Genomic DNA, 27,029 nt, shown 5'->3' with positions numbered 1-27,029 from the left:
CGAACGTTTCACTGCGGTCGGCTCATTGAAATGAATTACATACGGGAGTGCATAGAAAGGCAAAGCGCAAGTTTTTAGCTCCCCCCTGCCGTATGCGCTCCCATATGGGGGAAAACGTAATGGGAACCCAGCCTTACAGAGAGGATTGGTGGCTGAGCCGGGGCCCACTCCCTTTTGGAACCTGCTAACCATATATGAGTGTGTAATGCAGTACAATATTCACAATTTATTTGCTTTGACATTTTACAAAAAAAAGCCCAAAAACACTAACAGTAGAATTTGTTTGGCACAATATACATTAGTAAAAAAAGAAAAGAAGTGCTCTGATAATAGGTGACTATGGCTGATGACATAGACCCTGCACCTCTGATAATAGGTGACCATGGCTGATGACATAGACCCTGCACCTCTGATAATAGGTGACCATGGCTGATGACATAGACCCTGCACCTCTGATAATAGGTGACCATGGCTGATGACATAGACCCTGCACCTCAGATAATAGGTGACCATGGCTGATGACATAGACCCTGCACCTCTGATAATAGGTGACCATGACTGATGACATAGACCCTGCACCTCTGATAATAGGTGACTACAGATGATAACATAGACCCTGCACCTCTGATAATAGGTGATTACAGCTGATAACATAGACCCTGCACCTCTGATAAAAGGTGATTACAGCTGATAACATAGACCCTGCACCTCTGATAATAGGTGACCATGGCTGATGACATAGACCCTGCACCTCTGATAATAGGGGACCATGGCTGACGACATAGACCCTGCACCTCTGATTATAGGTGATTACAGCTGATAACATATACCCTGCACCTCTGATAATAGGTGACTACAGCTGATAACATATACCCTGCACCTCTGATAATAGGTGATTACAGATGATGACATAGACCCTGCACCTCTGATAATAGGTGACCATGGCTGATGACATAGACCCTGCACCTCTGATAATAGGTGATTACAGCTGATAACATAGACCCTGCACCTCTGATAAAAGGTGATTACAGCTGATAACATAGACCCTGCACCTCTGATAATAGGTGACCATGGCTGATGACATAGACCCTGCACCTCTCCTAATAGGGGACCATGGCTGACGACATAGACCCTGCACCTCTGATTATAGGTGATTACAGCTGATAACATATACCCTGCACCTCTGATAATAGGTGACTACAGCTGATAACATATACCCTGCACCTCTGATAATAGGTGATTACAGATGATGACATAGACCCTGCACCTCTGATAATAGGTGACCATGGCTGATGACATAGACCCTGCACCTCTGATAATAGGTGATTACAGCTGATGACATAGACCCTGCACCTCTGATAATAGGTGATTACAGCTGATGACATAGACCCTGCACCTCTGATAATAGGTGATTACAGCTGATGACATAGACCCTGCACCTCTGATAATAGGTGATTACAGCTGATGACATAGACCCTGCACCTCTGATAATAGGTGATTACAGCTGATAACATAGACCCTGCACCTCTGATAATAGGTGACTACAGCTGGTGATGCAGAGCATTCATCTAAATATCTCCAAATATACTGATGCCGATACATGACGCCCAGTTCAATATGGAGCCTTGGCACATCTAGTGAACAGACTTGATATGACATTTTTCCTGCAGGTCAATGGTATACAAAAGGACCATGCACACATAATTGACCATTGGCATCATATGTCTCCAAATTTAGGTTGTCCGATTTCCACAGAAATTCTATATTCAGTACTTGACTTGCTCTAGAGCATCCAGGTTCTCCAGAGACTTCTCCATAAACAAAGGTTACGTTTCCAGATAGGGCAAGAAGATAGTGAGCCCCACCATGTGCGGGGCTAGTCATTGCCAATTGGGTTCTGTTTTGGTCATTGCCATTAGTCAACAAACAATGCCGCTCTCAAGGTAGGGGTCACCTAGTACATGGAGGACCTTCACATGACATCTTGGAAATGCCTTGACTTTAAATGTCTCTGGGACTTGTCCGGTCTTATGCACAAGTTCCAGAAGGTCATGAGCTATGGTGGAAGACTCTCTCCGCACGGTCACTCCTCTTTCTTGATGTAGACTTATCTCCAATAGGCTTGGAGGCCTTAGGATTGTGCAGTGGGGGGTATGGCCTCTTATCTTAGTTATGACAGAGACAGATAAGACCCCTGAAGCTCTTGTTACACTGCTATTCCTCCTGTCTTCGAGGGCTTCGACTTCCACACTCTGTCTGATGACAGGATGACCTTGGCCTTGCTTTGATAGAAGAGCCATAACGTTCTTGGAAAAGCACATAAGTGTCTGAGTGGCATGTTCCTTGGCCACGGCCAACACCATGGTAGTCTCCTTTTGGCTTTTGGCCAATGTCTCTATGGTCAGTTGGGTAGACCGAGGCTGGATGTAGAGGAGCGGGTGGAAATGGGCCTCTTTTCTGAATGGGACAAAGACCATGCCAGGCTGAGATAACAAAGGAAGGACAGAGATGAAGATGAGGAGCAGGGCGGCTGCCAGACTGACAGAAGGGAAGAAGTCAGAGTCTTCAGGAATCAATGCTCCGGATGGAGAAGGGTCTGGACATCCTTCTTGATCTACTGCTCGGGGAAGCTTCTGTGATTCTGCATTCGGGACACCTTGGCGACTGTGTGCCATCCTGCCCGCATCTGAGGAGACACAATGGTGGAGAACTAAGCCAGTTTTTAAAGATGCTTAAGAGAAGACAAAATGGTGGAGAACTAAGCCATTTCTTAAAGGGGTACTCCGGTGGAAAACATTTATTTATTTATTTTTTATATCAACTGGTGCCAGAAAGTTAAACAGATTTGTAAATTACTTCTATTTAAAAATCTTAATCCTTCTAGTACTTATCAGCTGCTGTATGCTCCAAAGGAAGTTCTTTTCTTTTTGAATTTCTTTTCTGTCTGACCACAGTGCTCTCTGCTGACACCTCTGTCCATGTCAGGAACTGTCCAGAGTGTATAATATCATGGTTCTGTACTTCCCTTAGGCCCCGTCAGGTTGAGTCCCTCAGTGAACTGGGGCCTCTCCTGCAGTGTCTCCCCTGCTGTTATTAGTTTGTCCTTTATTGTAATAGGATTATAGTCAGAGTCCTAATGTATAGTTTGTATAAAGGACCTGTGAGATGCTGTGAGCTGTTGTCTAAAGGACCTTTGAAATGTCACATGTTATGTGATCACATGATGTTACCCAGAGAGCACCAGCTTAACCTATGACCTTTTACCTTGACCAATTGGCTTTGGCTCAGCCCCCCTCTATATAAGGGGCGACCATTACAATTCTCTCTCTTATGCTCCCTGCTGAGGAACAGTTAACACCAGAGATCTCAGTACTAGTGTCCAGCACCTGGAAGGCCTCAAATCTACAGTCATTCCAGTAAGTCAAAAGTCTATGTCTGCTGTCACTACAAATAGTCAAGTCCAGTCTAAAGTCAAGCCTCAAGATAATTATCTAAAGTATATTACAAGTCTAATTGGTCCCAGCAAGCTGCAAGGTCCTTCTGTGTACCTGGCCACCTCTCTGGGATTCTGGCCTTGCTGTGAAGATAATAACACCTATCTGACCTCAGTAAAGCCTCCATTAAACCATAACTGGTTGCGGACTCTCCTTTCACTACCTATCCATTGGAATAGCGGAGATACCATTCCTGTGGTTCCGGTACCCAAAAACCATTCTGGCGTCACAAACATTAGGGGTTAACAACACCTTGCCCCGGGGATTAATACCATCTTGCCCCTCCACTTACACCCCGTGGTCCTGCCATACACCGTGAGTCAACACAAGCAAATCCCCATAGCAAACCAAATCCTGCTCTTGATACAGAGGTGTCAGCAGAGAGCACTCTGGTCAGACTTAAAAGAACTCCATAAAGAAATACAACTTCCTATGGAGAATACAGCAGCTGATAAGTACTGGAAGGAATAAGATTTTTAAATAGAAGTAATTTACAAATCTGTTTAACTTTCTGGCACCAGTTGATTTAAAAAAAAAAAATTGTTTTCCACCGGAGTACCCCTTTAAGACGCATCTGAGGAGAGAAAATGGTGAAGAACCAAGCCAGCTCTTAAAGAAGGCTTTCAACATGTTTAACATGTATAACCCCTAAGGGCATAAACACAAACATTTTAGGAGGATGCTTGTAACTTGGATATATAGATATCGAGAACTTCTGATTTGCCCTATTCTACAAATGCTTCCCAAAAATCCCAGCTTTCCCAGGACACCTTGGTAAATCGGATCACACGGTTATATGAATTTAAAGGAGCGTTCCTGCCATTTCACAGCAACAGCCATATTGTCACTCAGCCTTCCTACAAACCAAGTGAAATGTAAAGTGCCCCCCCACTATACACCAGTCCAGAAGTAAACCATCCACTAAGAGACTCCAGTAGGATTAGATTGTGAGCTCCTCACCCGTGGGAGGTAAAGTGATGCATAATATGTCCCTTAAGTGAAGATAGGAATTTAATAAGAGGGAACTCATTACCATCGCCCCGAGCGGACGGGGAGACAAGTTACTGCACAAAACAGGAATGTCTCAAAATGTATCCAGTAAGTCAGTGTTTCCCAACCAGCGTGCCTCCAGCTGTTGCAAAACTATGTGGTGTCCCGGTACCGTATCTTATCTGGTACCTGCGTGTGGGTCCCCTTAGCCAGAGTCCCTAGGACGTCGGGGTCCCCATTGTCTAGTTCACCCCTAGTCACCTCTCATCCAGATTGTTATTGCACTAATAGCTTACTTAGGAAGCATGTAAATATGATATAAATGCCTATAAATAGTTAATTACCTGTCTATAGCGTAGCAGGACCTGCGGGTCACGTGGTTAGGTGATCTCTTTGGTATTTCTGCTTTAGGACCTTTGGAGGTCCTTGTGACGTAGTCAATCCCATCACACTGTGTAACAGTGAGTGACGGATGTTCGGACCAATCAAATTCGCCCCGTCCCTGCCCATATAAGGGAGCGGTGGCCATTGTCCTCTCTCTTGTTCCCGGGCTGTCAAACGAGCAGGATCTGCGCAGCTGTCTATCGCAGTGAGTTAGGCCTGAGCCTTGCGGCAACGGCTGATATATTCAGGATCGCGAGTGTATCAATCCCTAAACACTCTGCAGGATCACCGGACCTTATCTATCCCCTAAATCCGGACGGATCCGCAATAATTACCCTAAATTCAGAGACGTTAAATTTTACTCAAGGTCCGCAACAATTGTCAGTCATTGAGATATATAGAGACTGTATTCCTGAGACTGTCATTGTTCATTGGATGTACCGCAATCATCTAAGTCAAGTTCAACTACTTGTGGATCTTCAGTCATTTTATTACATGCACCTATCGTTACTGGGAAGGTCGGCGATAGGCTAGAGAATTTCCTCAGCATACCAGCCCTCAGCCTGGCGTCACGAACTATAGGGTTAACATTAACCCCTCATTTACTGAAACAACTCCCCAACTACCATATACCCCCCAAGGGCTACCACAACTACAACTCCCAACATGCCTGGACAGCCATTGGCATCCTGTTATATAGAATGCCCCCCTTCTTATAGAAGAGGTCCCCTGCGTTATAGAGGAGGTCCCCTATGTTATAGAGGAGGTCCCCTACGTTATAGAGGGTGCCCACTATGTTATAGAGGGTGCCCCCTTGTCGTAGATGATGTCTTGTTGATATACCCAGTCTTGGGTGTAAATAGATCATGGGAGAGATCTCTGTACTGCCCCTTGATATAGTTATACATAGTTATTAGGTTGTCCCTATTTTTTTTTTTGGCTAAGCTAAATAATCTTTCTGGGTACTGTTGTCCTCCCATTCCCCATGTCGTAATTTCCGTGGGCAATCCGCATTGGAATTCTGCAGCAGCAGAGTCCTATTGTATTCAATGGAATTCTGCTGCTCTATGCATACCGCAGAATTTCCACGCCAGATTTTTCTGGCACGGAGATTCCAATTCTGGTGTCCACAGAGATAAGTGACATGTCCATTCTTTCTGCGGACTCCGCGCGGAATGAATTGCTGTCTATGGAGACAGTACATTCCCGTGCAGTCCTAGTGCTGGCATGTCATGCAGAATGTCCGCATGGAGATCTTCCACGCAGACATTCTGGGGTGTGAACATAGCCAATTTACTCTGGTAGCCCGTCTTTGAACCCTTTCCGGCTCCACTATATCATATCATCATCATTCTTGTCCACTGGTGCCCAGTACTGTACACAGTGTGCCATGTGTGGTCTGAATAGTGATTTTATGTTGGTAGAATTATTTCACTTGCACAATAAGGATGGTATTATTGACGCAAATCACAAACCCATCCGCAGGTCTATTGACCAGACAATAAGATGACTTGACTTACTGATGACCGACTTGTGGCTGCAGGACTTTAGGCTTGAGGCCTCCAATGCTCTGGACACAGACACTGGAACAACTTGACTGCACTGGACCTCAGCAGGAAAGAGATTGCAGCCCCTCCCATGGTTATATAGGGGGGCTGTTCAAGGAGCTCATAGGTCACTTGGGGGGGGGGGGGGGAGTCATCTGGTCACTGGAGCCTCCTGGGTAACAGTCATGTGATCCAAACATTAAAGCAGCAATACATTATATATACAAAACCTATGTACAACATGGTGAACTGTAAGGGGGGCCCTGGGGACATGCAGGGATTCTGCCTGACAGGGCAGGAGGACAGTATGGGGCCACATCATCCCGTACTGGGACACCACATAAGTTTTAAATGGGTACTCCAGTGCTCCAGCCTTCTTAACATTTTGTTCAGAACACTCTGAGCCGGAGGCTGTGATCTTGGCGTCATGGCCACGCCCACTTGTGACATCACACCGCACTCCCTCCATTCATGTCTATAGGAGGGGGCGTGTCATCCAACACGCCCCCTCCCATAGACATGAATGGAGGGGGCATGGTGTGACGTCACGAGGGGGTGTGGCCATGAGATCACGACCAATGCCGCAGGAACCAGGTGTTTGTTTTGAAAGCCAGGTGCTGCAGGAGGCCGCGGGGGGCCCCAGCAGTTGGGCCCCCGTGATTAGACGTCTTAACCCCTATTCTTTAGATAGGGGATATGATGTCTAGCAGCTGAGTACCCCTTTAAGGCTGTGTTCTCACAGTCAGGATTTTACATGCAGTTATTAAATACGAAGTCAGTAACAGATCAGAAATGGAGGCCACATATGAAAAACTGATTTTTATATCCATGTTTTGGCTTTGTGATCAATAACTGCAATGAAAATCCTGAAGGTGTGAACACTCCCCCACAGTTTGTGTCTTTTCATCTCATTAACACCGGAGCCAATGTAAATGATCTTATCAGGGAATATTTGCACACTGGGGCCCATTACTCATCCGCGCCAGTCTTGGGGCCAAGGTGTAATGTGCCACCTGTTGTGACGGCTCCTGGTTTTATTGTGGTTGGCTCCGGATATCATTGCCAAGAAAGTGACGGATTCACTTTTCATTAGGCAGTAAAGATTGGTTGTAAAAGCAAACATCTAGGGATTCAGTAAGAGAGGTGCGGGGACCCCCATATATAATGCCACGTATAAACTTCGAACTGATACTGTTCACCAAATTCTGAATAATCTGCTGTAGAAGAACTCTTGGTTTTGTTTTTGCCTATATAATGCACATTCACCATCACTGGTCATACAGCACCATTTTTTTTACAGCCTCTACATGTTTCATTACTGTAACTGGGTCATGTGATCAATAGCCTGCCTCACATAAAGATACATGGTTTAATGGGTCAGAGGAAGTGGTCAGTCCTGGGTCAGCTGACTTCCTGTGAACTATAGGATGACATCAAATCACTCCTGCTAATTCCCAGACCCCCTCCCCTCTATGATCTGTATACTGCTGCTGCAACCTTTGTGGGAACAGATTATACAGTATTTATACACCTCCCCTCCAGCTCTATCTGTATACTGCTGCTGCTATTACTATAGGATCAGAATATATAGTAGTTATATACCTCCCCTCCAGCTCCGGCAGCCGGTTCTTTCAACCGTGGTGAGAATGCACCCTTATTGCCCTTTGGGACCCGTTCACACAGTGTCAAGTCTTTCTGTTGAATCCATGGAGTCCTATTTTTCAGAAATTCCACTGTGTGGCCAGATTTTAAATTTCCGCACCAGATGTTTCCGGCACAAAAATTCTGCCATGAACCTGATGCCGCAAAATCCCATTGGAAACAATGTTAGCTCCTTGTTGGTGTGAAATTCCATCAATGAAGTGATTTTCTCATGTAGACTATATTTCCCATAGCTTTGCAGTGAGAGAGGGTGTGGAGTTTTATTACTGCACCTGGTCAGCTAAACAAGCTGCAAGTGCTGTAAGTCACCCAGATGAACAGATTAGACTCATGAGTAGGGTTGAGGTCAGTTCACACTATGTGCAGTTTTCATGTGTTTTCTTTATACATAGTGTTTTCTAGAGAAATATTGCCATGAGTTGAAAGGAATTTGACCTATAATCACAACTGCGGTGTTTCCGAAATCATTGTAAAAATGACAGTTTTTTTTGTATTCTACACCATTGCGTTAGATTCACACCATTGTTGCTAAAATCACAACAAAAACAAAAAAATACAGCAAAAATGCAGTCGGGTCTCACAAACGTGGTGTGAATGCACCCTAAGACTCAATTCCCTGATACAACGCGACTTAGTCTTTGATGGCAGAATGAACTACTGTCAAGCTGGCACGTCGCCCTATAAAGTCTTAAACCAGATTAATGCCAACCCTTGGCCAGCAGGGACGGCTTAGCAGCCAGGTCAATTGCTGTACTAATAAGCCTGATAACACTTTAATAGCTAGAAATAGATAATATTCTTGGCTAAAGCTAATACATTCACAGGCTTATCTAATACTGATGGATTTAAAGGGGTACTTCACTAGAAAACATATATTTTTTTTTAAATCAACTGGTCCCAGAAAAGAAACAGATTTGTAAATTACTTCTATTAAAAAATCTTATTCCTTCCAGTACTTATCAGCTGCTGTTATGAGCCACAGGAGGTTCTTTTTTTTTTATTTCCTTTCTGCCTGACCACAGTGCTCTCTGCTGACACCTCTTTCCATTTTAGGAACTGTCCAGAGCAGGATAGGTTTTCAATGGGGATTTGCTCCTACTCTGGACAGTTCCTAAAATGGACAGAGGTGTCAGCAGAGAGCACAGGAAATTCAAAAAGAAAAGAACTTCCAGTGGATCATAACAGCAGCTGATAAGTACTGGAAGGAATAAGAGTACTGTACCCCTTTAAAAGGGGATGTCTATATTAATAGGAGGCAGAAAAAACCCCAGTTTGGAAACCATTAAGGCAATGACAATTTTGTCTTGAGCTCACTTGGTTGCTAGGGACAAACACTGCTTAGCAACATCAAATAAAAAGGTTGCAGTTATTGGGCCACGTACCATGACAAACAGACCTTCTCACATGACACGTCATGCTTAGTCTAAAATGTCCAGGCCTACGTTTGGTTCCAGTCCAGCCCTGCCTCCAAAACTACAACTCCCAGAATGCCCAGGAAGCCAAAAGCTGTATTACTGAGTGGATCCATCTTTCGGCTGATCATCTCAGAAATGTATTGGCGTCAAGGGGACGGCAATGCTGTCCACGCTGTCCTAGTGCCGCCCTTGGCCTCTCTGTCCGGAGACTCTGTGGTGTGAACCTGGCCTTAGAGTTTTATTAACTCTAATAAAACCAGAGCCCCCCCTATACAGATAGAATGCAACAGGGATATCTGCCCCATGCCTCATTGCTAGATCCTTTATCTTGATAAATGGCTTGTGTTTTGCCCACTTTCCCCGGTATGTGGTTGAACTCTAACTCGCTATCTAGAAAACCAACTCAACAGGTTTGTCTTCCCCGTCCCTCACATATTCTTCTCCCATGACCTATAGTAGCCTGAAAAAAACAACAAGCTCCGAAATCCTGAATTCTATAGATCTCGAAAAGCACAGTCGCCTCAGAGGGGAGGGATATAACTATAGGGCAGTGTTTCCCAACCAGGGTGCCTCCAGCTGTTGCAAAACTACAACTTCCAGCACGCCCGGACAGCCGAAGGCTGTCCGGGCATCCTGGAAGTTGTAGTTTTGCAACAGCTGGAGGCACCCTGGCTGGAATACACTGCTTAAGGGGGTGCAGAGGAAGCAGTGGCACCCTGGCTTTGACATCTGAGTGAGCCCAAAGATTATAGGTAGGTCATTATTTGTAATTATTTATTATAACCTGGGCTGGCCGGTTAGGAAAGTTTAAGTTTCCGTTTTTATTTTGAGACGGAAAGTTTGTATTTATGTTCAGTTTTGTTTATTTTTGCTAGTCAATTGAACTTGTTTTTGTGTTTTGTAAGGTCTTTTTAATTTTATAATAGAGTTCCAGTATTATAAATGGCGCATGGAAGGAGAAGGTCATATTGCAGACTTTGCACTGAGGATCAGGTTACAGTATGCCCATGCCAGCAGGGTGGTAAAGGGGAAGAAAATTAGTGCCAAGTGCCAACAAAGTAATCTGCCTTGGTTGGTATATTTACATACAGTTAGCACGATATACATGCCCCTGGGCGTAACAAGAACGAGCGTGCCCACTGTTTACACTGCTGACCGCGTCCAAAGAACCCATAAGTGATGCCAAATAGAAATAGTGTCACACCCTGACTGAAAGGATCGGCCTGCGGCATCTCCAAACCGGTTGCATCTTAATCTTTCCAAGAACAAGCAAATTACGATAAGTGATGTAAGATTGCAAACACCTACATGGGGAAAATGCAGAGCAGTGGTATCCAAACTGCGGACCTCCAGCTGTTGCAAGACTACAACTCCCAGCATGCACGGACAGCCAACGGTTGTAGTTTTGCAACATCTGGGGGTCCACAGTTTGGTGACCACTGATATAAAGTAATGAAGAAGCATGCAGCTGTTGCAAAACTACAACTCCCAGCATGTCTGGACAGCCGAAGGCTGTCCGGGCATGCTGGGAGTTGTAGTTTTGCAGCAGCTGGAGGGCCACAGTATGGAGACCATTGATGGAGACTAATGAAGGAGAATACAATTAGGAGGGAAACATTTGGGGCTTACATATGGGGTTCACAACCTACATGTGTAATGCCGTCCTCCTATCCCGACCTCCTATCCCGTCCTCCTATCCCGTCCTCCTATCCCGTCCTCCTATCCCGTCCTCCTATCCCGTCCTCATATCCCGTCCTCCTATCCCCACCTCCTATCCTGTCCTCCAATCTCGACCTCCTATCCCGACCTCCTATCCCGTCCTCCTATCCCGACCTCCTATCCCGTCCTCCTATCCCGACCTCCCATCCCGTCCTCATATCCCGACCTGTACCTCCTATTCTGTCCTCATATCCCATCCTAATATCCTGTCCTCCTATCCCGACCTCCTATCTTGACCTCCTGTATCCCGTCCTCCTATCCCGATCTCCTATCCCATCCTCCTATCTCAACCTCCTATCCCGTCCTCCTATCCCATCCTCCTATCTCAACCTCCTATCCCGTCCTCCTATCCCATCCTACTATCTCAACCTCCTATCCTGTCCTCCTATCCCGTCCTCCTATCCCCACCTCCTATCCTTTCCTCCAATCTCGAGCTCCTATCCCGACCTCCAATCCCGTCCTCCTTTCTCGACCTCCTATTTCAACCTCCTATCCCGAACTCCTATCCTGTCCTTCTATCTCGTCCTCCTTTTCCATCCTCCTTTCCCGTCCTCATATCTCGACCTCCTATCCTGTCCTCATATCCCGTCCTCCTATCCCAATCTCCCATCCCGTCCTCATATCCCGACTCGTAATGTGTACCAGATATTGAAATATCTCCAGCCGTACGGAAGTTATGTGGGAACATACATTTCCCATTGATTTGCATGGGACTTTAAACAAAAACCCCGACCATCACAAATGGGGGTAGTTAAGGGTTAAATTATCTATCCTATATTTTAAGTGGACATATAAGTAACATGTGACCAAGTATTATCGAAATATCTCCAGCCGTTTGGAAGTTATGTGGTAACATATATTTCCCATTAACTTGCATGGGACTTTAAACATAAGCCCCGCCCCTGGCAAATGGGGGTGAGTAAGGGTTAAATCACCTATGATATGTTTGTTGTTGACATATAAGTAACATGTGTGCCAAGTTTCATGTTAATATCTTTAGCCATTTGAAAGTTTTTGTGGATCATACACACATACATACATACATACATACATACACATACATACACACACACACATACATACACACATACATACATATCTACACACATACATATATACACACATACATATATACACACATACATATATACACACATACATATATACACATAAACATACATACATACATACATACATATATACATACATACATACACACATACATACATATATACATACACACACACACACATACATACATACATACATATATACATGCACATACATACACACATACATACACATACATACATACATACATGCATACATATATACACACATACATACATACACACATACATACATACACACATACACACACATACACACATATATATACATACATACACACATATATATACACACATATACATACATACACACATATACATACATACACACATACACACATACATACATACACACACATATACATACATACATACATATATACATACACACACACATACATACATACATACATACATATATACATGCACATACATACACACATACATACATATATACATACACATACATACATACATGCATACATATATACATACATACATACATAGGTACATACATACACATACATACATACATATATACACACATACATACACACATACATAGGTACATACATACACATACATACATACACATACATACATACATATATACACACACATGCATACACACATGCATACATACATGCATACACACATGCATACATACATGCATACACACATACACACATACATACATATATACATACATACACACATGCATACATATATACATACATACACACATGCATACATATATACATACATACATACATACATACACATACACACACATATACATACATACATACACACATACATATATACATACATACATACACATACACACACATATACATACATACATACATACATGTTGAGTTTTATATATATATATATATATATATATATATATATATATATATATATATAGACACAGCAAACCCAGACTGAAAATCCCTAAAAAATCTGTGCATGGGTTAAAAGATAAAGCAGAGAAAAGTGAGTACTTACCCCAGTGACATGTGACTAGTGAGTGAAGCTCGGCCGGGGAGACTGATAGATGCTGAGGACACTCCCTCAGGTAGGACAGGTGAGCGCAGGTAACACCCCCAGCAATCCTGGAGACCTAAAACACAACACAGCTCCCCCCATAGAGATAGTCAGTGTTGTCCTTCCTTTATTGCAGTACATAAAGCAGTTTATTCCAACCAGGGTGCCTCCAGCTGTTGCAAAACTACAACTCCCAGCATGCCCGGACAGCCTTCGGCTGTCCGGGCATGCTGGGAGTTGTAGTTTTGCAACAGCAGGAGGCACCCTGGTTGGGAAACACTGACATATAGATTCACACATCAAATAGACTGTAAAACTGTAAAACCGCATAAACAATTGGGGAGATTTATGAAAACCTGTCCAGAAGAAAAGTTGCTGAGTTGCCCATAGCAACCAATCAGATCGCTGCTTTCATTTTTCAGAGGACTTTTTTTTTAAATGAAAGAAGCGATCTGATTGGTTGCTATGGGCAACTCAGCAACATTTCCTCTGGAAAAGGTTTTCCACACTTGACTTCTATACAGAGTTATTGTAGTTATGTGCAAAATACATTTATACTTTTATACGATTTGTTAAATTCAAAGAAAAAAACATATACTGTATATAGATAGAGATTAATATGCCTCGGAAAAAATCCACATATGTTCATTATTCAAACACAACTTGCTTTAGGTGAACTCTCAATGTGTGAGTGTAAGGGGGTCTGTCAGGACCCCGGAGCCCCAGGACCTGACAGGTGAGGAGAACAGCGTACTGAAGCATTGCGGCATAGAGCTGAAAGATATAGAGGGAGATTTATCAAAACTTCTCCAGAGGAAAGGTTGACCAGTTGCCCATAGCAACCAATCAGATCGCTGCTTTCATTTTGTAGAGGCCTTGTTAAAAATGAAAGAAGTGAGCTGATTGGTTGCTATGGGCAACTGGGCAACTTTTCCTCCAGACAAGTTTTGATAAATCTCCCCCTATAATATCTATCTCATATCTATCTATCTTTCTCATATCTATCTATCTATCTATCTATCTCATATCTATCTATCTAATATCTATCTCTCATATCTATCTATCTCATATCTATCTATCTAATATCTATCTAATATCTATCTATCTCATATCTGTCACGATGCCGGCTGGCAGGTAGTGGACCCTCTGTGCCAGAGAGGGATTGGCGTGGACCGTGCTAGTGGACCGGTTCTAAGCCACTACTGGTTTTCACCAGAGCCCGCCGCAAAGCGGGATGGTCTTGCTGCGGCGGTAGTGACCAGGTCGTATCCACTAGCAACGGCTCACCTCTCTGGCTGCTGAAGATAGGCGCGGTACAAGGGAGTAGGCAGAAGCAAGGTCGGACGTAGCAGAAGGTCGGGGCAGGCAGCAAGGATCGTAGTCAGGGGCAACGGCAGAAGGTCTGGAAACACTGGCAAGGGACACACAAGGAACGCTTTCACTGGCACTAAGGCAACAAGATCCGGCAAGGGAGTGCAAGGGAAGTGAGGTAATATAGGGAGTGCACAGGTGATAACTCTAATTGGAACCACTGCGCCAATCAGCGGCGCAGTGGCCCTTTAAATCGCAGAGACCCGGCGCGCGCGCGCCCTAGGGAGCGGGGCCGCGCGCGCCGGGACAGAACAGACGGGGAGCGAGTCAGGTAGGAGAGCCGGGGTGCGCATCGCGAGCGGGCGCTACCCGCATCGCGAATCGCATCCCGGCTAGCAGCAGGATCGCAGCGCCCCGGGTCAGAGGACGTGACCGGGGCGCTGCAGCGGAGGAGGTGAAGCGAGCGCTCCGGGGAGGAGCGGGAACCCGGAGCGCTCGGCGTAACAGTACCCCCCCCCTTGGGTCTCCCCCTCTTCTTGGAGCCTGAGAACCTGAGGAGCAGACTTTTGTCAAGGATGTTGTCCTCAGGTTCCCAGGATCTCTCTTCAGGACCACAACCCTCCCAGTCTACTAAAAAAAAATTTTTTCCTCTGACCTTTTTGGCAGCCAAAATCTCCTTGACCGAGAAGACGTCCGAGGAGCCGGAAACAGGAGTGGGAGGAACAGATTTGGGAGAAAAACGGTTGAGGATGAGTGGTTTGAGAAGAGAGACGTGAAAGGCATTAGGGATACGAAGAGAAGGAGGAAGAAGAAGTTTATAAGAGACAGGATTAATTTGACACAGAATTTTGAAAGGACCAAGATAGCGTGGTCCCAACTTGTAGCTAGGGACACGGAAGCGGACATATTTAGCGGAGAGCCATACCTTGTCTCCAGGGGAAAAAACGGGGGGAGCTCTTCTTTTCTTATCCGCGAACCTCTTCATGCGTGAAGAAGCCTGTAAGAGAGAATTTTGGGTCTCTCTCCATATAATGGAAAGGTCACGAGAAATTTCATCCACAGCGGGCAGACCAGAGGGCAAGGGGGTAGGGAGGGGGGGAAGAGGGTGACGGCCGTACACCACGAAAAATGGGGATTTGGAGGAAGATTCAGAGACCCTGAAGTTATACGAGAATTCGGCCCATGGAAGGAGATCTGCCCAGTCATCCTGGCGGGAGGAAACAAAATGTCGCAAATAATCACCCAGGATCTGGTTAATTCTTTCTACTTGTCCATTGGACTGGGGATGATATGCAGAGGAAAAATTTAATTTAATCTTGAGTTGTTTACAGAGAGCTCTCCAGAATTTAGACACGAATTGGACCCCTCTATCCGAGACAATCTGCGTAGGCAACCCGTGAAGACGAAAAATGTGTACAAAAAATTGTTTAGCCAACTGAGGCGCAGAAGGAAGACCAGGAAGAGGAATGAAATGTGCCATTTTGGAGAATCGATCAACGACCACCCAAATAACGGTGTTGCCACGGGAAGGGGGTAAATCAGTAATAAAATCCATACCAATCAGAGACCAAGGCTGTTCGGGGACAGGCAGAGGATGAAGAAAACCAGCGGGCTTCTGGCGAGGAGTCTTATCCCGGGCACAGATAGTGCAGGCTCGCACAAAGTCCCCAACATCCGTCTCCAGAGTTGGCCACCAATAGAAGCGGGAGATGAGTTGCACAGATTTCTTGATGCCCGCATGACCTGCGAGATGGGAGGAGTGACCCCATTTGAGGATTCCGAGGCGTTGGCGTGGAGAAACAAAGGTCTTTCCTGGAGGAGTCTGTCTGATGGAGGCAGGAGAAGTGGAGATCAGGCAGTCAGGTGGAATGATGTGTTGCGGAGGGAGATCAACTTCTGAGGCATCCGAGGAACGAGAGAGAGCATCGGCTCTAATGTTCTTATCGGCAGGACGAAAGTGAATCTCAAAATTAAATCGGGCAAAGAACAGAGACCACCGGGCCTGGCGAGGATTCAGCCGTTGGGCCGACTGGAGGTAGGAGAGGTTCTTGTGGTCGGTGTAGATAATAACAGGAAATCTTGATCCCTCCAGCAGATGCCTCCATTCCTCAAGTGCTAATTTAATGGCTAGAAGTTCTCGATCCCCGATGGAGTAGTTCCTCTCCGCTGGAGAGAAGGTCCTAGAGAAAAAACCACAAGTGACAGCATGCCCGGAAGGATTTTTTTGTAGAAGAACAGCTCCAGCTCCTACTGAGGAGGCATCAACCTCCAATAGGAAGGGTTTGGAAGGGTCAGGTCTGGAGAGCACGGGAGCCGAAGAAAAGGCAGACTTGAGTTGTTTAAAGGAGTCTTCTGCTTGAGGAGGCCAGGACTTGGGATCAGCATTTTTCTTGGTTAAAGCCACGATAGGAGCCACAATGGTAGAAAAATGTGGAATAAATTGCCTGTAATAATTGGCGAACCCCAAAAAGCGTTGGATAGCACGGAGTCCGGAGGGGCGTGGCCAATTTAAGACGGCAGAGAGTTTGTCTGGATCCATCTGTAGTCCCTGGCCAGAGACCAAATATCCTAGAAAAGGAAGAGATTGGCATTCAAACAGACATTTCTCAATTTTGGCATAGAGTTGGTTGTCACGAAGTCTCTGAAGAACCATACGGACATGCCGGCGGTGTTCCTCTAGATTGGCAGAAAAAATTAGGATATCGTCCAGATATACCACAACACAGGAGTATAATAGATCACGAAAAATTTCATTGACAAAGTCTTGGAAGACGGCAGGGGCATTGCACAGTCCAAAGGGCATGACCAGATACTCAAAGTGTCCATCTCTGGTGTTAAATGCCGTTTTCCACTCGTCCCCCTCTCTGATGCGGATGAGGTTATAGGCGCCTCTTAAGTCCAATTTAGTGAAGATGTGGGCACCTTGGAGGCGATCAAAGAGTTCAGAGATGAGGGGTAAGGGGTAGCGGTTCTTAACCGTGATTTTATTAAGACCGCGGTAGTCAATGCAGGGACGTAGGGAGCCATCTTTTTTGGAGACAAAGAAAAATCCGGCTCCGGCAGGAGAGGAGGATTTACGGATAAAGCCCCTTTTTAGATTCTCCTGGACGTATTCGGACATGGCAAGAGTCTCTGGGGCAGAGAGAGGATAAATTCTGCCCCGGGGTGGAGTAGTACCCGGGAGGAGGTCGATAGGGCAATCATAAGGCCTGTGAGGAGGTAGAGTCTCAGCTTGTTTTTTGCAGAAAACATCCGCGAAGTCCATATAGGCCTTGGGGAGACCGGTTACTGGAGGAACCACAGAGTTACGGCAAGGGTTACTGGGAACCGGTTTTAGACAGTTCTTGGAACAAGAGGACCCCCAACTCTTGATCTCCCCAGTGGACCAATCCAGGGTTGGGGAATGAAGTTGAAGCCAGGGAAGTCCAAGGAGAATCTCCGAGGTGCAATTGGGGAGGACCAAAAGTTCAATCCTCTCATGATGAGATCCGATGCTCATAAGAAGGGGCTCCGTGCGGAAACGTATGGTACAGTCCAATCTTTCATTATTTACACAATTGATGTAGAGGGGTCTGGCGAGACTGGTCACTGGGATGTTGAACCTGTTGACGAGAGAGGCCAAAATAAAATTTCCTGCAGAACCAGAGTCCAAGAAGGCCACTGTAGCGAAGGAGAAGGCAGAAGCAGACATCCGCACAGGCACAGTAAGACGTGGAGAAGCAGAGTAGACATCAAGGACTGTCTCACCTTTGTGCGGAGTCAGCGTACGTCTTTCCAGGCGGGGAGGACGGATAGGACAATCCCTCAGGAAGTGTTCGGTACTAGCACAGTACAGGCAGAGGTTCTCCATACGGCGTCGTGTCCTCTCTTGAGGTGTCAGGCGAGACCGGTCGACCTGCATAGCCTCCACGGCGGGAGGCACAGGAACAGATTGCAGGGGACCAGAGGAGAGAGGAGCCGAGGAGACGAAACGCCTCGTGCGAACAGAGTCCATATCTTGGCGGAGTTCCTGACGCCTTTCAGAAAAACGCATGTCAATGCGAGTGGCTAGGTGAATAAGTTCATGTAGATTAGCAGGAATTTCTCGTGCGGCCAGAACATCTTTAATGTTGCTGGATAGGCCTTTTTTGAAGGTCGCGCAGAGGGCCTCATTATTCCAGGACAATTCAGAAGCAAGTGTACGGAATTGTACGGCATACTCGCCAACGGAAGAATTACCCTGGACCAGGTTCAACAGGGCAGTCTCAGCAGAAGAGGCTCGGGCAGGTTCCTCAAAGACACTTCGGATTTCCGAGAAGAAGGAGTGTACTGAGGCAGTGACGGGGTCATTGCGGTCCCAGAGCGGTGTGGCCCATGACAGGGCTTTTCCGGACAGAAGACTGACTGCGAAAGCCACCTTAGACCTTTCAGTGGGAAACAGGTCCGACATCATCTCCAGATGCAGGGAACATTGGGAAAGGAAGCCACGGCAAAACTTAGAGTCCCCATCAAACTTATCCGGCAAGGATAAGCGTATCCCAGGAGCGGCCACTCGCTGCGGAGGAGGTGCAGGAGCTGGCGGAGGAGATGACTGCTGAAGCTGTGGTAGCAACTGTTGTAGCATAACGGTCAGTTGAGACAGCTGTTGGCCTTGTTGCGCAATCTGTTGTGACTGCTGGGCGACCACCGTGGTGAGGTCAGCGACAACTGGCAGAGGAACTTCAGCGGGATCCATGGCCGGATCTACTGTCACGATGCCGGCTGGCAGGTAGTGGACCCTCTGTGCCAGAGAGGGATTGGCGTGGACCGTGCTAGTGGACCGGTTCTAAGCCACTACTGGTTTTCACCAGAGCCCGCCGCAAAGCGGGATGGTCTTGCTGCGGCGGTAGTGACCAGGTCGTATCCACTAGCAACGGCTCACCTCTCTGGCTGCTGAAGATAGGCGCGGTACAAGGGAGTAGGCAGAAGCAAGGTCGGACGTAGCAGAAGGTCGGGGCAGGCAGCAAGGATCGTAGTCAGGGGCAACGGCAGAAGGTCTGGAAACACTGGCAAGGGACACACAAGGAACGCTTTCACTGGCACTAAGGCAACAAGATCCGGCAAGGGAGTGCAAGGGAAGTGAGGTAATATAGGGAGTGCACAGGTGATAACTCTAATTGGAACCACTGCGCCAATCAGCGGCGCAGTGGCCCTTTAAATCGCAGAGACCCGGCGCGCGCGCGCCCTAGGGAGCGGGGCCGCGCGCGCCGGGACAGAACAGACGGGGAGCGAGTCAGGTAGGAGAGCCGGGGTGCGCATCGCGAGCGGGCGCTACCCGCATCGCGAATCGCATCCCGGCTAGCAGCAGGATCGCAGCGCCCCGGGTCAGAGGACGTGACCGGGGCGCTGCAGCGGAGGAGGTGAAGCGAGCGCTCCGGGGAGGAGCGGGAACCCGGAGCGCTCGGCGTAACAATATCTATCTATCTCATATCTATCTATCTAATATCTATCTAATATCTATCTATCTCATATCTATCTATCTCATATCTATCTATCTAATATATATCTATCGTTCTCATATCTATCTATCTCATATCTATCTCATATACATCTATCTATCTATCTCATATCTATCTATCTAATATATATCTATCGTTCTCATATCTATCTATCTCATATCTATCTATCTCATATCTATCTATCTTTCTCATATCTATCTATCTAATATCTATCTTTCTCATATCTATCTATCTCATATCTATCTATCTCATATACATCTATCTAATATCTATCTCTAATATCTATCTATCTCATATCTATCTATCTCATATCTATCTATCTAATATCTGTCTATCGTTCTCATATCTATCTATCTGATATCTATCTATCTAATATCTATCTATCTAATATCTATCTATCCTTCTCATATCTATCTATCTAATATCTATCTCATATATCTATGTATCTCATATCTATCTGTCTAATATCTATCTCATATCTATCTATCTCATATCTATCTATCTATCTAATATCTATCTATCTCATATCTATCTATTTCATATCTATCTCTCTATCTCATATCTATCTATCTATCTCATATCTGTCTATCTATCTGTGGTGGCCCAGTAAAGGAGGGGTTACCCCGTGCTCCTGCTGTCCTGTCGGGCAGCCTCCTTCAATGTCCCCAAGGCCCCCTGCACTTGTTTCCTCATTGTAAATATGTTATAAAATGTAATGTTATTTTAAGAGTTATGTCATGTGATATGTCATGTAATTGTTACCCAGGAGGCACCAGTGACCAGGTGATCCCCAGAGTGACCTATGGGCTCCCTGCTAGTCTCCCCCATATAAGTCCTGGGTGGAGCTTCTCTCTCTCTTCTGCTGAGGTCCAGTGCAGTCTTGTCTAGTGTGTGTCCAGAGTGTTGGAGACCTCAAAGTCCAGTCCTGCAGCCACCATCAAGTCAAGTAAGATAAAGTCACAGCTTTATGAGTCAAGTCAGTCCCTGTCATCTGTCAAGTCAGCGCGGTCTGCATTCAATTGTCCAGTCCTACTACAAGTCCCAGCAAGCCCTTAAGGTCTCTGCATCACTGGTCACCTCCTTGGGACCTGGCTGAACTGTATAGACTTTTCCATCTGTCTACCCTCCGTAAAGCTACCGTTATCCGTAACTTGACGTCGGAGTCATTATTGCCCCCCGTGCTGGGCCCAGGATCCAGCAGTATACCTTCGGGTGGTTTTAGGCTAAACCACGCCCTGGTGTCAAGAATACAAGGGGTTAATGCCATCTGCCCCTAGGGTAACAACATCTGCCCTGCAACACACACCCTGCTACCACATATCTATCTATCTCATTTATCTATCTATCTCATATCTCTCTATCTATCTCATATCTATCGATCTATCTCATATCTATCGATCTATCTCATATCTATCGATCTATCTCATATTTATTTATCTATCTATCTCATATCTATCTATCTCATATATATCTATCTCATATCTATCTATCTATCTATCTTATATCTATCTATCTCATATCTATCTATCTCATATCTATCTATCTCATATCTATCTCATATCTATCTATCTCATATCTATCTATCTCATATCTATCTATCTCATATCTAACTTCTATCTATCTATCTATCTCATATCTATCTATCTCATATCTATCGATCTCTCATATCTATCCTATCTATCTCATATCTATCTATCTATCTATCTATCTATCTCATATCTATCTACCTCATATCTATCTATCTTTTTTTTCTTCAACAGTTTTTTTTATTAAAGAACTTTTCTTTAAAACAGATATTTGACAGTTATCTCATACAGTATCTATTTGTCTATCCATCTATCTCAACATGTGTGTATGTATATGTGCATTTTCCAGCATCACTTCCATATTTCAATAAAATTTGGTCACATGTTACTTATATGTCAACTAAAAAAATAGTCGAGTAAAATCAACCCTAACCCACCCCTTATGAAAAGGTGTTTTTTTTTGTCCGAAGTCCCATGCAAGTCAATAAGACTTCTGTAACATCTCCTGATTGTGTTACTGTCGGCCTGCAACGATTGCTCAAGAGTTTTAAACAATCTGTCGACTGTCAGACAAGAGAGAGAATAGATAGTGCTGGGGATGGAATATGAAGATGAGATACAGTGGGGCAAAAAAGTATTTAGTCAGCCACCAATTGTGCAAGTTTTTCCATTTAAAAAGATGAGGGATGTAATTTTCATCATAGGTATACCTCAACTATGAGAGACATAATGAGAAAAAAAATCCATAAAATTACATTGTCTGATTTTTAAAGAATGTATTTGCAAATTATGGTGGAAAATAAGTATTTGGTCAATAACAAAATTTCATCTCAATACTTTGTTATATACCCTTTGTTGGCAATGACAGAGGTCAAACATTTTCTGTAAGTCTTCACAAGGTTTTCACACACTGTTGCGGGTATTTTTGCCGATTCCTCCATGCAGATCTCCTCTAGAGCAGTGATGTTTTGAGGCTGTTGCTGGGCAACACGGACTTTCAACTCCCTCCAAAGGTTTTTTATGGGGTTGAGTTCTGGAGACAGGTTAGGCCACTCCAGGATCTTGAAATGCTTCTTATGAAGCCACTCCTTCCTTGCCCGGGCGGTGTGTTTGGGATCATTGTCATGTTGAAAGACCCAGCCAAGTTTCATCTTCAATGCCCTTGCTGATGGAAAGAGGTCTTCACTCAAAATCTCAAGATACATGGCCCCATTCATTCTTTCCTTTACATGGATCAGTCGTCCTGGTCCCTTGGCAGAAAAATGGCCCCAAAGCATGATGTTTCCACCCCCATGCTTCACAGTAGGTATGGTGTGCTTTGGATGCAACTCAGTATACTTTCTCCTCCAAACACGACGAGTTGAGTTTTACCAAAAATTTCTACTTTGGTTTCATCCAATCCTCTTCTGGATCATCCAAATGCTCTATGGCAAACTTCAGATGGGCCCGGACATGTACTGGCATAAGCAGGGGGACACGTCTGGCACTGCATGATGTGAGTCCCTGGTGGTGTAATGTGTTACTGATCGTAGCCTTTGTTACTTTGTTCCCAGCTCTCTGCAGGTCCTTCACTAGGTCCCCCCATGTGGTTCTGGGAGTTCTGCTCACCGTTCCTGTGATCATTTTGACACGACATGGCGTGAGATCTTGCTCCAGATCGAGGGAGATTATCAGCGGTCTTGCATGTCTTCCATTTTCTAATAATTGCTCCCACAGTTGATTTCTTCACACCAAGCTGCTTGCCTATTGCAGATTCATTCTTCCCAGCTTGGTGCAGGTCTACAAATTTGTTTCTGGTGTCCTTCAACAGCTCTTTGGTCTTGGCCATAGTGGAGTTTGGAGTGTGACTGTTTGAGGTTGTGGACAAGTTCAAACAGGAGCCATTAATACAGGAAACGAGTGGAATACAGAGGAAACTCTTAAAGAAGAAGTTACAGGTCTGTGAGAGCCAGAAATCTTGCTTGTTTGTAGGTGACCAAATACTTATTTTCCACCATAATTTGCAAATAAATTCTTAAAAAATCAGACAATGTGATTTTATGGATTTTTTTTCTCATTATGTCTCTCATAGTTGAGGTATACCTATGAGGAAAATTACAGGACTTTCATGTTTTAAGTGGGAGAACTTGCACAATTGGTGGCTGACTAAATACTTTTTTGCCCCACTGTATGAGGATGGGATATGAGGACGGGATGTGAGAATGAGATTTGAGGCCGGGATATGAGGACGGGGTATGAAGTCGGAATAGGAGGATGGGATGTGAGAATGAGATGAGAGGAATGGATATGGGGACGGGATATGGGGTCAGGATATGAGGATGGGATGTGAGGAGGGGATATAAGGATAGAATATAAGGTCAGGCTATGAAGAAGGGATATAAAGACAGGATATGAGGTCAGAATATAAGGATAGGATATGAGGACAGGATATAAGGTCGGGATATGAGGTTGGGACATGAGGACGTGATATGATGTCAGGATATAAGGATAGGATATGGGAACAGGATATAAGGTTGGGATATGAGGTTGGGACATGAGGACGTGATAGGAGGACAGGATATGAGGTCAGGATATAAGGATAGGATATGAGGACAGGATATGAGGTCAGGATATAAGGATAGGATATAAGGATAGGATATGAGGACAGGATATAAGGTCGGGATATGAGGTTGGGACATGAGGACGTGATATGAGGACAGGATATGAGGTCAGGATATAAGGATAGGATATGAGGACAGGATATAAGGTCAGGATATAAGGATAGGATATGAGGACAGGATATAAGGTTGGGATATGAGGTTGGGACATGAGGAAGTGATATGAGGACAGGATATGAGGACCCGAGCGTTAATGTAGCTTTTTTTCTCTTCCACAAGGTTTAGGTGGAAAGACTGGCAATGCCGGGTGCTCTGCTAGTGGAATATAAAATACTCAATTCACTCGCACTGGATGTGAAATATGGCTTAGATAAGGACAGAATCTGCACCTGAATGGTTACCTAATCCAGAATCTGTCATATGGCAAAGATAAAAGAAAAAACTTAGGCGACTCACCAATTCTTCTTTCTTGAGCTTTATTGCAAATACTCACATATTACAAACATGTAACAGGGTGGACGGGTCCAGGGGGGTACAGTAGGCAACAGCGGACGTTGTTTCGCACTGGAGTAATGCTTCGGCCCGATGAAGCACTACTCCAGTGCGAAACAGTAGTCCCATTGCTGGGACCCCCCGCGATCTCTGTGCAGCACCCGGCATTCGTTTAGAACGCTGGTTGGGGGCGGTGTGGGTCGTGACGTTGTGACCACGCCCCCCTTGTGACATCACGCCCCGCCACCTTAATGCAAGTCTATAAGAGGGGGTGTGGCGACCGCTATGCCCCCTCCCATAGACTTGGATTTAGGGGGTGTGGTGTGAAGTCACGAGGGGGGCGTGGCCATGTCATGACCCCGCTGCCCACTCCAAGTGTTCAAAACAAAACGCTCTGAATGCTGCGGCAGCGGAGTACCCCTTTAACCTCTCCAAGTTCAACTTGTTTAACAGAAACCCAGCCTTGTAGAGGTCTCATTCTGGAGCTTTGTCTGTGGTAACAGCTTACAATGAAAAGTTGTTTAGAACACACAAGGGACATTCAGCCCTCGTCATGTGGCATATACTTCAGGGACTACTACCCTCATCGTAACTTCCATCATTGTCCCTAGTGCTCACCTCGTAATTTTTTATTTTTTTTTAAGAGCCAAGGAACGTGCTCTCAAATCACCCATAGTGCTAGAAAAAGTGCAAACGTATTACACTAAAAAAACGTGCACAAAGGATGCGGTCTATCACATGCCCTTCTCCGACAGGAGAGAGGCCCCCCAACAAATCTTACCCTTCGCCTCCGGACCAAAAGGTACCTACAAGGTTTCAGGTTCGATGTCCCTTTTTGCCAAAGCTACTAAGGGACCACAAATGCTCCCGGCATCCACCTTGGCGTTAGCCAAGGTATCTGCCCGCAGAGCCGTGAACGGTCGGTACCCTGCCCATGCAGGAGTACCCGGGATTTTTGCAAGGAGGTGCGGAACCTAATGGCCACACACACCTCCCCTAGACCGCTAGGAGAAACACCCAGAAGGGCTACCGCATCCTAACAATCCTGTGAACACACAACACGCAAAAAGTGAGACAAAAAGAAATACTGCCCGGACATCCAGCCGGATCTATAAAAATTTCTCTGATCCTAGCCAGAAGGCTGGGAATTAAGAGGTGAGTGCCACAAGGTGAAGAGATCATGGTGCCCGTGTTTCAACTCAGTGAGCTTTGGCACCTCTGGGTCACCACTCCCCAAGGCACTAAAGTACCTCGGCTCTAGACCCTCTCAGCCTCATGGCGAGAACAGGAGGAAACAGGTCACATCTGGGCAGCCGTCGAGCTGATTCCTCAGAACCAGCCCCGGAACACCTTGGTACACCTGTCCCCTACCATGCAGCACCCATCCCCACCAGCTCCACACCGGCGTCGCCTACCACCAGCATGAAACTGATAAGAACAGATACTACACTTGATCTTAGCCAAAAGGCAGAGAAGCTCGCCTCGTAATGGTTACTACAGTACCAGGGATGAGCTCATTGTGGAACATTTTTATAGAGGAAGTACAATTATACGCATAAACCCCGTACATACAGCTACGTGTGACATAGTGACAACCCTGACATCCTGGGCGAGGCTGTCATGTGGAATAGCCATGGAAACACAGAGAATATACAGACTCCATAGAGACGCGGGGCCGGGGTGAAGTCAAACCTCATTCATACAGGCAGAGAGTGTAACTCAGCTGGGCACGGATGTGGCACATAGGGTTGCCACCTTTCTTGTAAAAAAAATACCGGCCATGCTAATTTGCATAATTCATTATATATGCGTGACAGCACAGGAAACACAAATGTGGGGGAGGGGGGGGGGGATTTTGACCTATTCTGACCCCTATAACTTTTTTATTCCTCCTTATACAGGCCTGTATGAGGGATCATTTTTTGCGCCCAAGCTGTAGTTTTTAACAGTACCATGTTTGTTTTGATGTGACTTATTGATCGCTTTTTTAATTAAATCCAGGAGTTGCAGTCAATTACTAACTACAACTCCCAGCATGCCCTGATACAGCCTGTGGCTCAGCAGCTGCCCCAAACAAAAACTACAACTCCCAGCATGTTGGACTATACAGTAGTATATATTATAGGTCAGTGTTTCCCAACCAGGGGTGTCTCCAGCAGTTGCAAAACTACAACTCCCAGCATGCCCGGACAGCCATTGGCTGGATAGATGCTGTCCCAGTAGTGCGTTTAAAAT

General features: G+C 45.5%; 2 protein-coding genes and 1 pseudogene across 2 annotated transcripts in view; 1 reads left to right on the top strand and 2 right to left on the bottom strand.

Moving 5' to 3' along the window:
- Positions 1-216: 216 nt before the first annotated feature.
- On the bottom strand, positions 217-6,467 carry LOC130291019 (uncharacterized). The gene is made up of 2 exons (XM_056539350.1): positions 6,389-6,467; positions 217-2,686 (listed from the first exon to the last, which is right to left on the bottom strand). The coding sequence occupies exon 2, from the start codon at positions 2,673-2,675 to the stop codon at positions 1,920-1,922; it is 756 nt and encodes a 251-aa protein (XP_056395325.1). The 5' UTR covers positions 2,676-2,686; positions 6,389-6,467; the 3' UTR covers positions 217-1,919.
- Positions 6,468-13,882: 7,415 nt separating this feature from the next.
- SLC2A6 (solute carrier family 2 member 6) overlaps positions 13,883-27,029 on the top strand; it is a 49,335-nt gene continuing 36,188 nt past the window's right edge. Inside the window, exon 1 of the mRNA XM_056539348.1 lies at positions 13,883-14,127. Within this exon, the coding sequence (XP_056395323.1) occupies positions 14,033-14,127 (95 nt within the window). The 5' untranslated portion in view covers positions 13,883-14,032. The remainder of the gene's footprint in view (positions 14,128-27,029) is intronic.
- On the bottom strand, positions 26,184-26,274 carry LOC130292106 (U2 spliceosomal RNA; annotated as a pseudogene).

This window comes from Hyla sarda, chromosome 9 (assembly GCF_029499605.1).
Source record: "Hyla sarda isolate aHylSar1 chromosome 9, aHylSar1.hap1, whole genome shotgun sequence".
In the NCBI taxonomy this organism is placed as follows: Eukaryota; Metazoa; Chordata; class Amphibia; order Anura; family Hylidae; genus Hyla; species Hyla sarda.
Note: the sequence above shows the minus strand (reverse complement) of the source record. Positions and strands in the feature narration are given on the sequence as shown.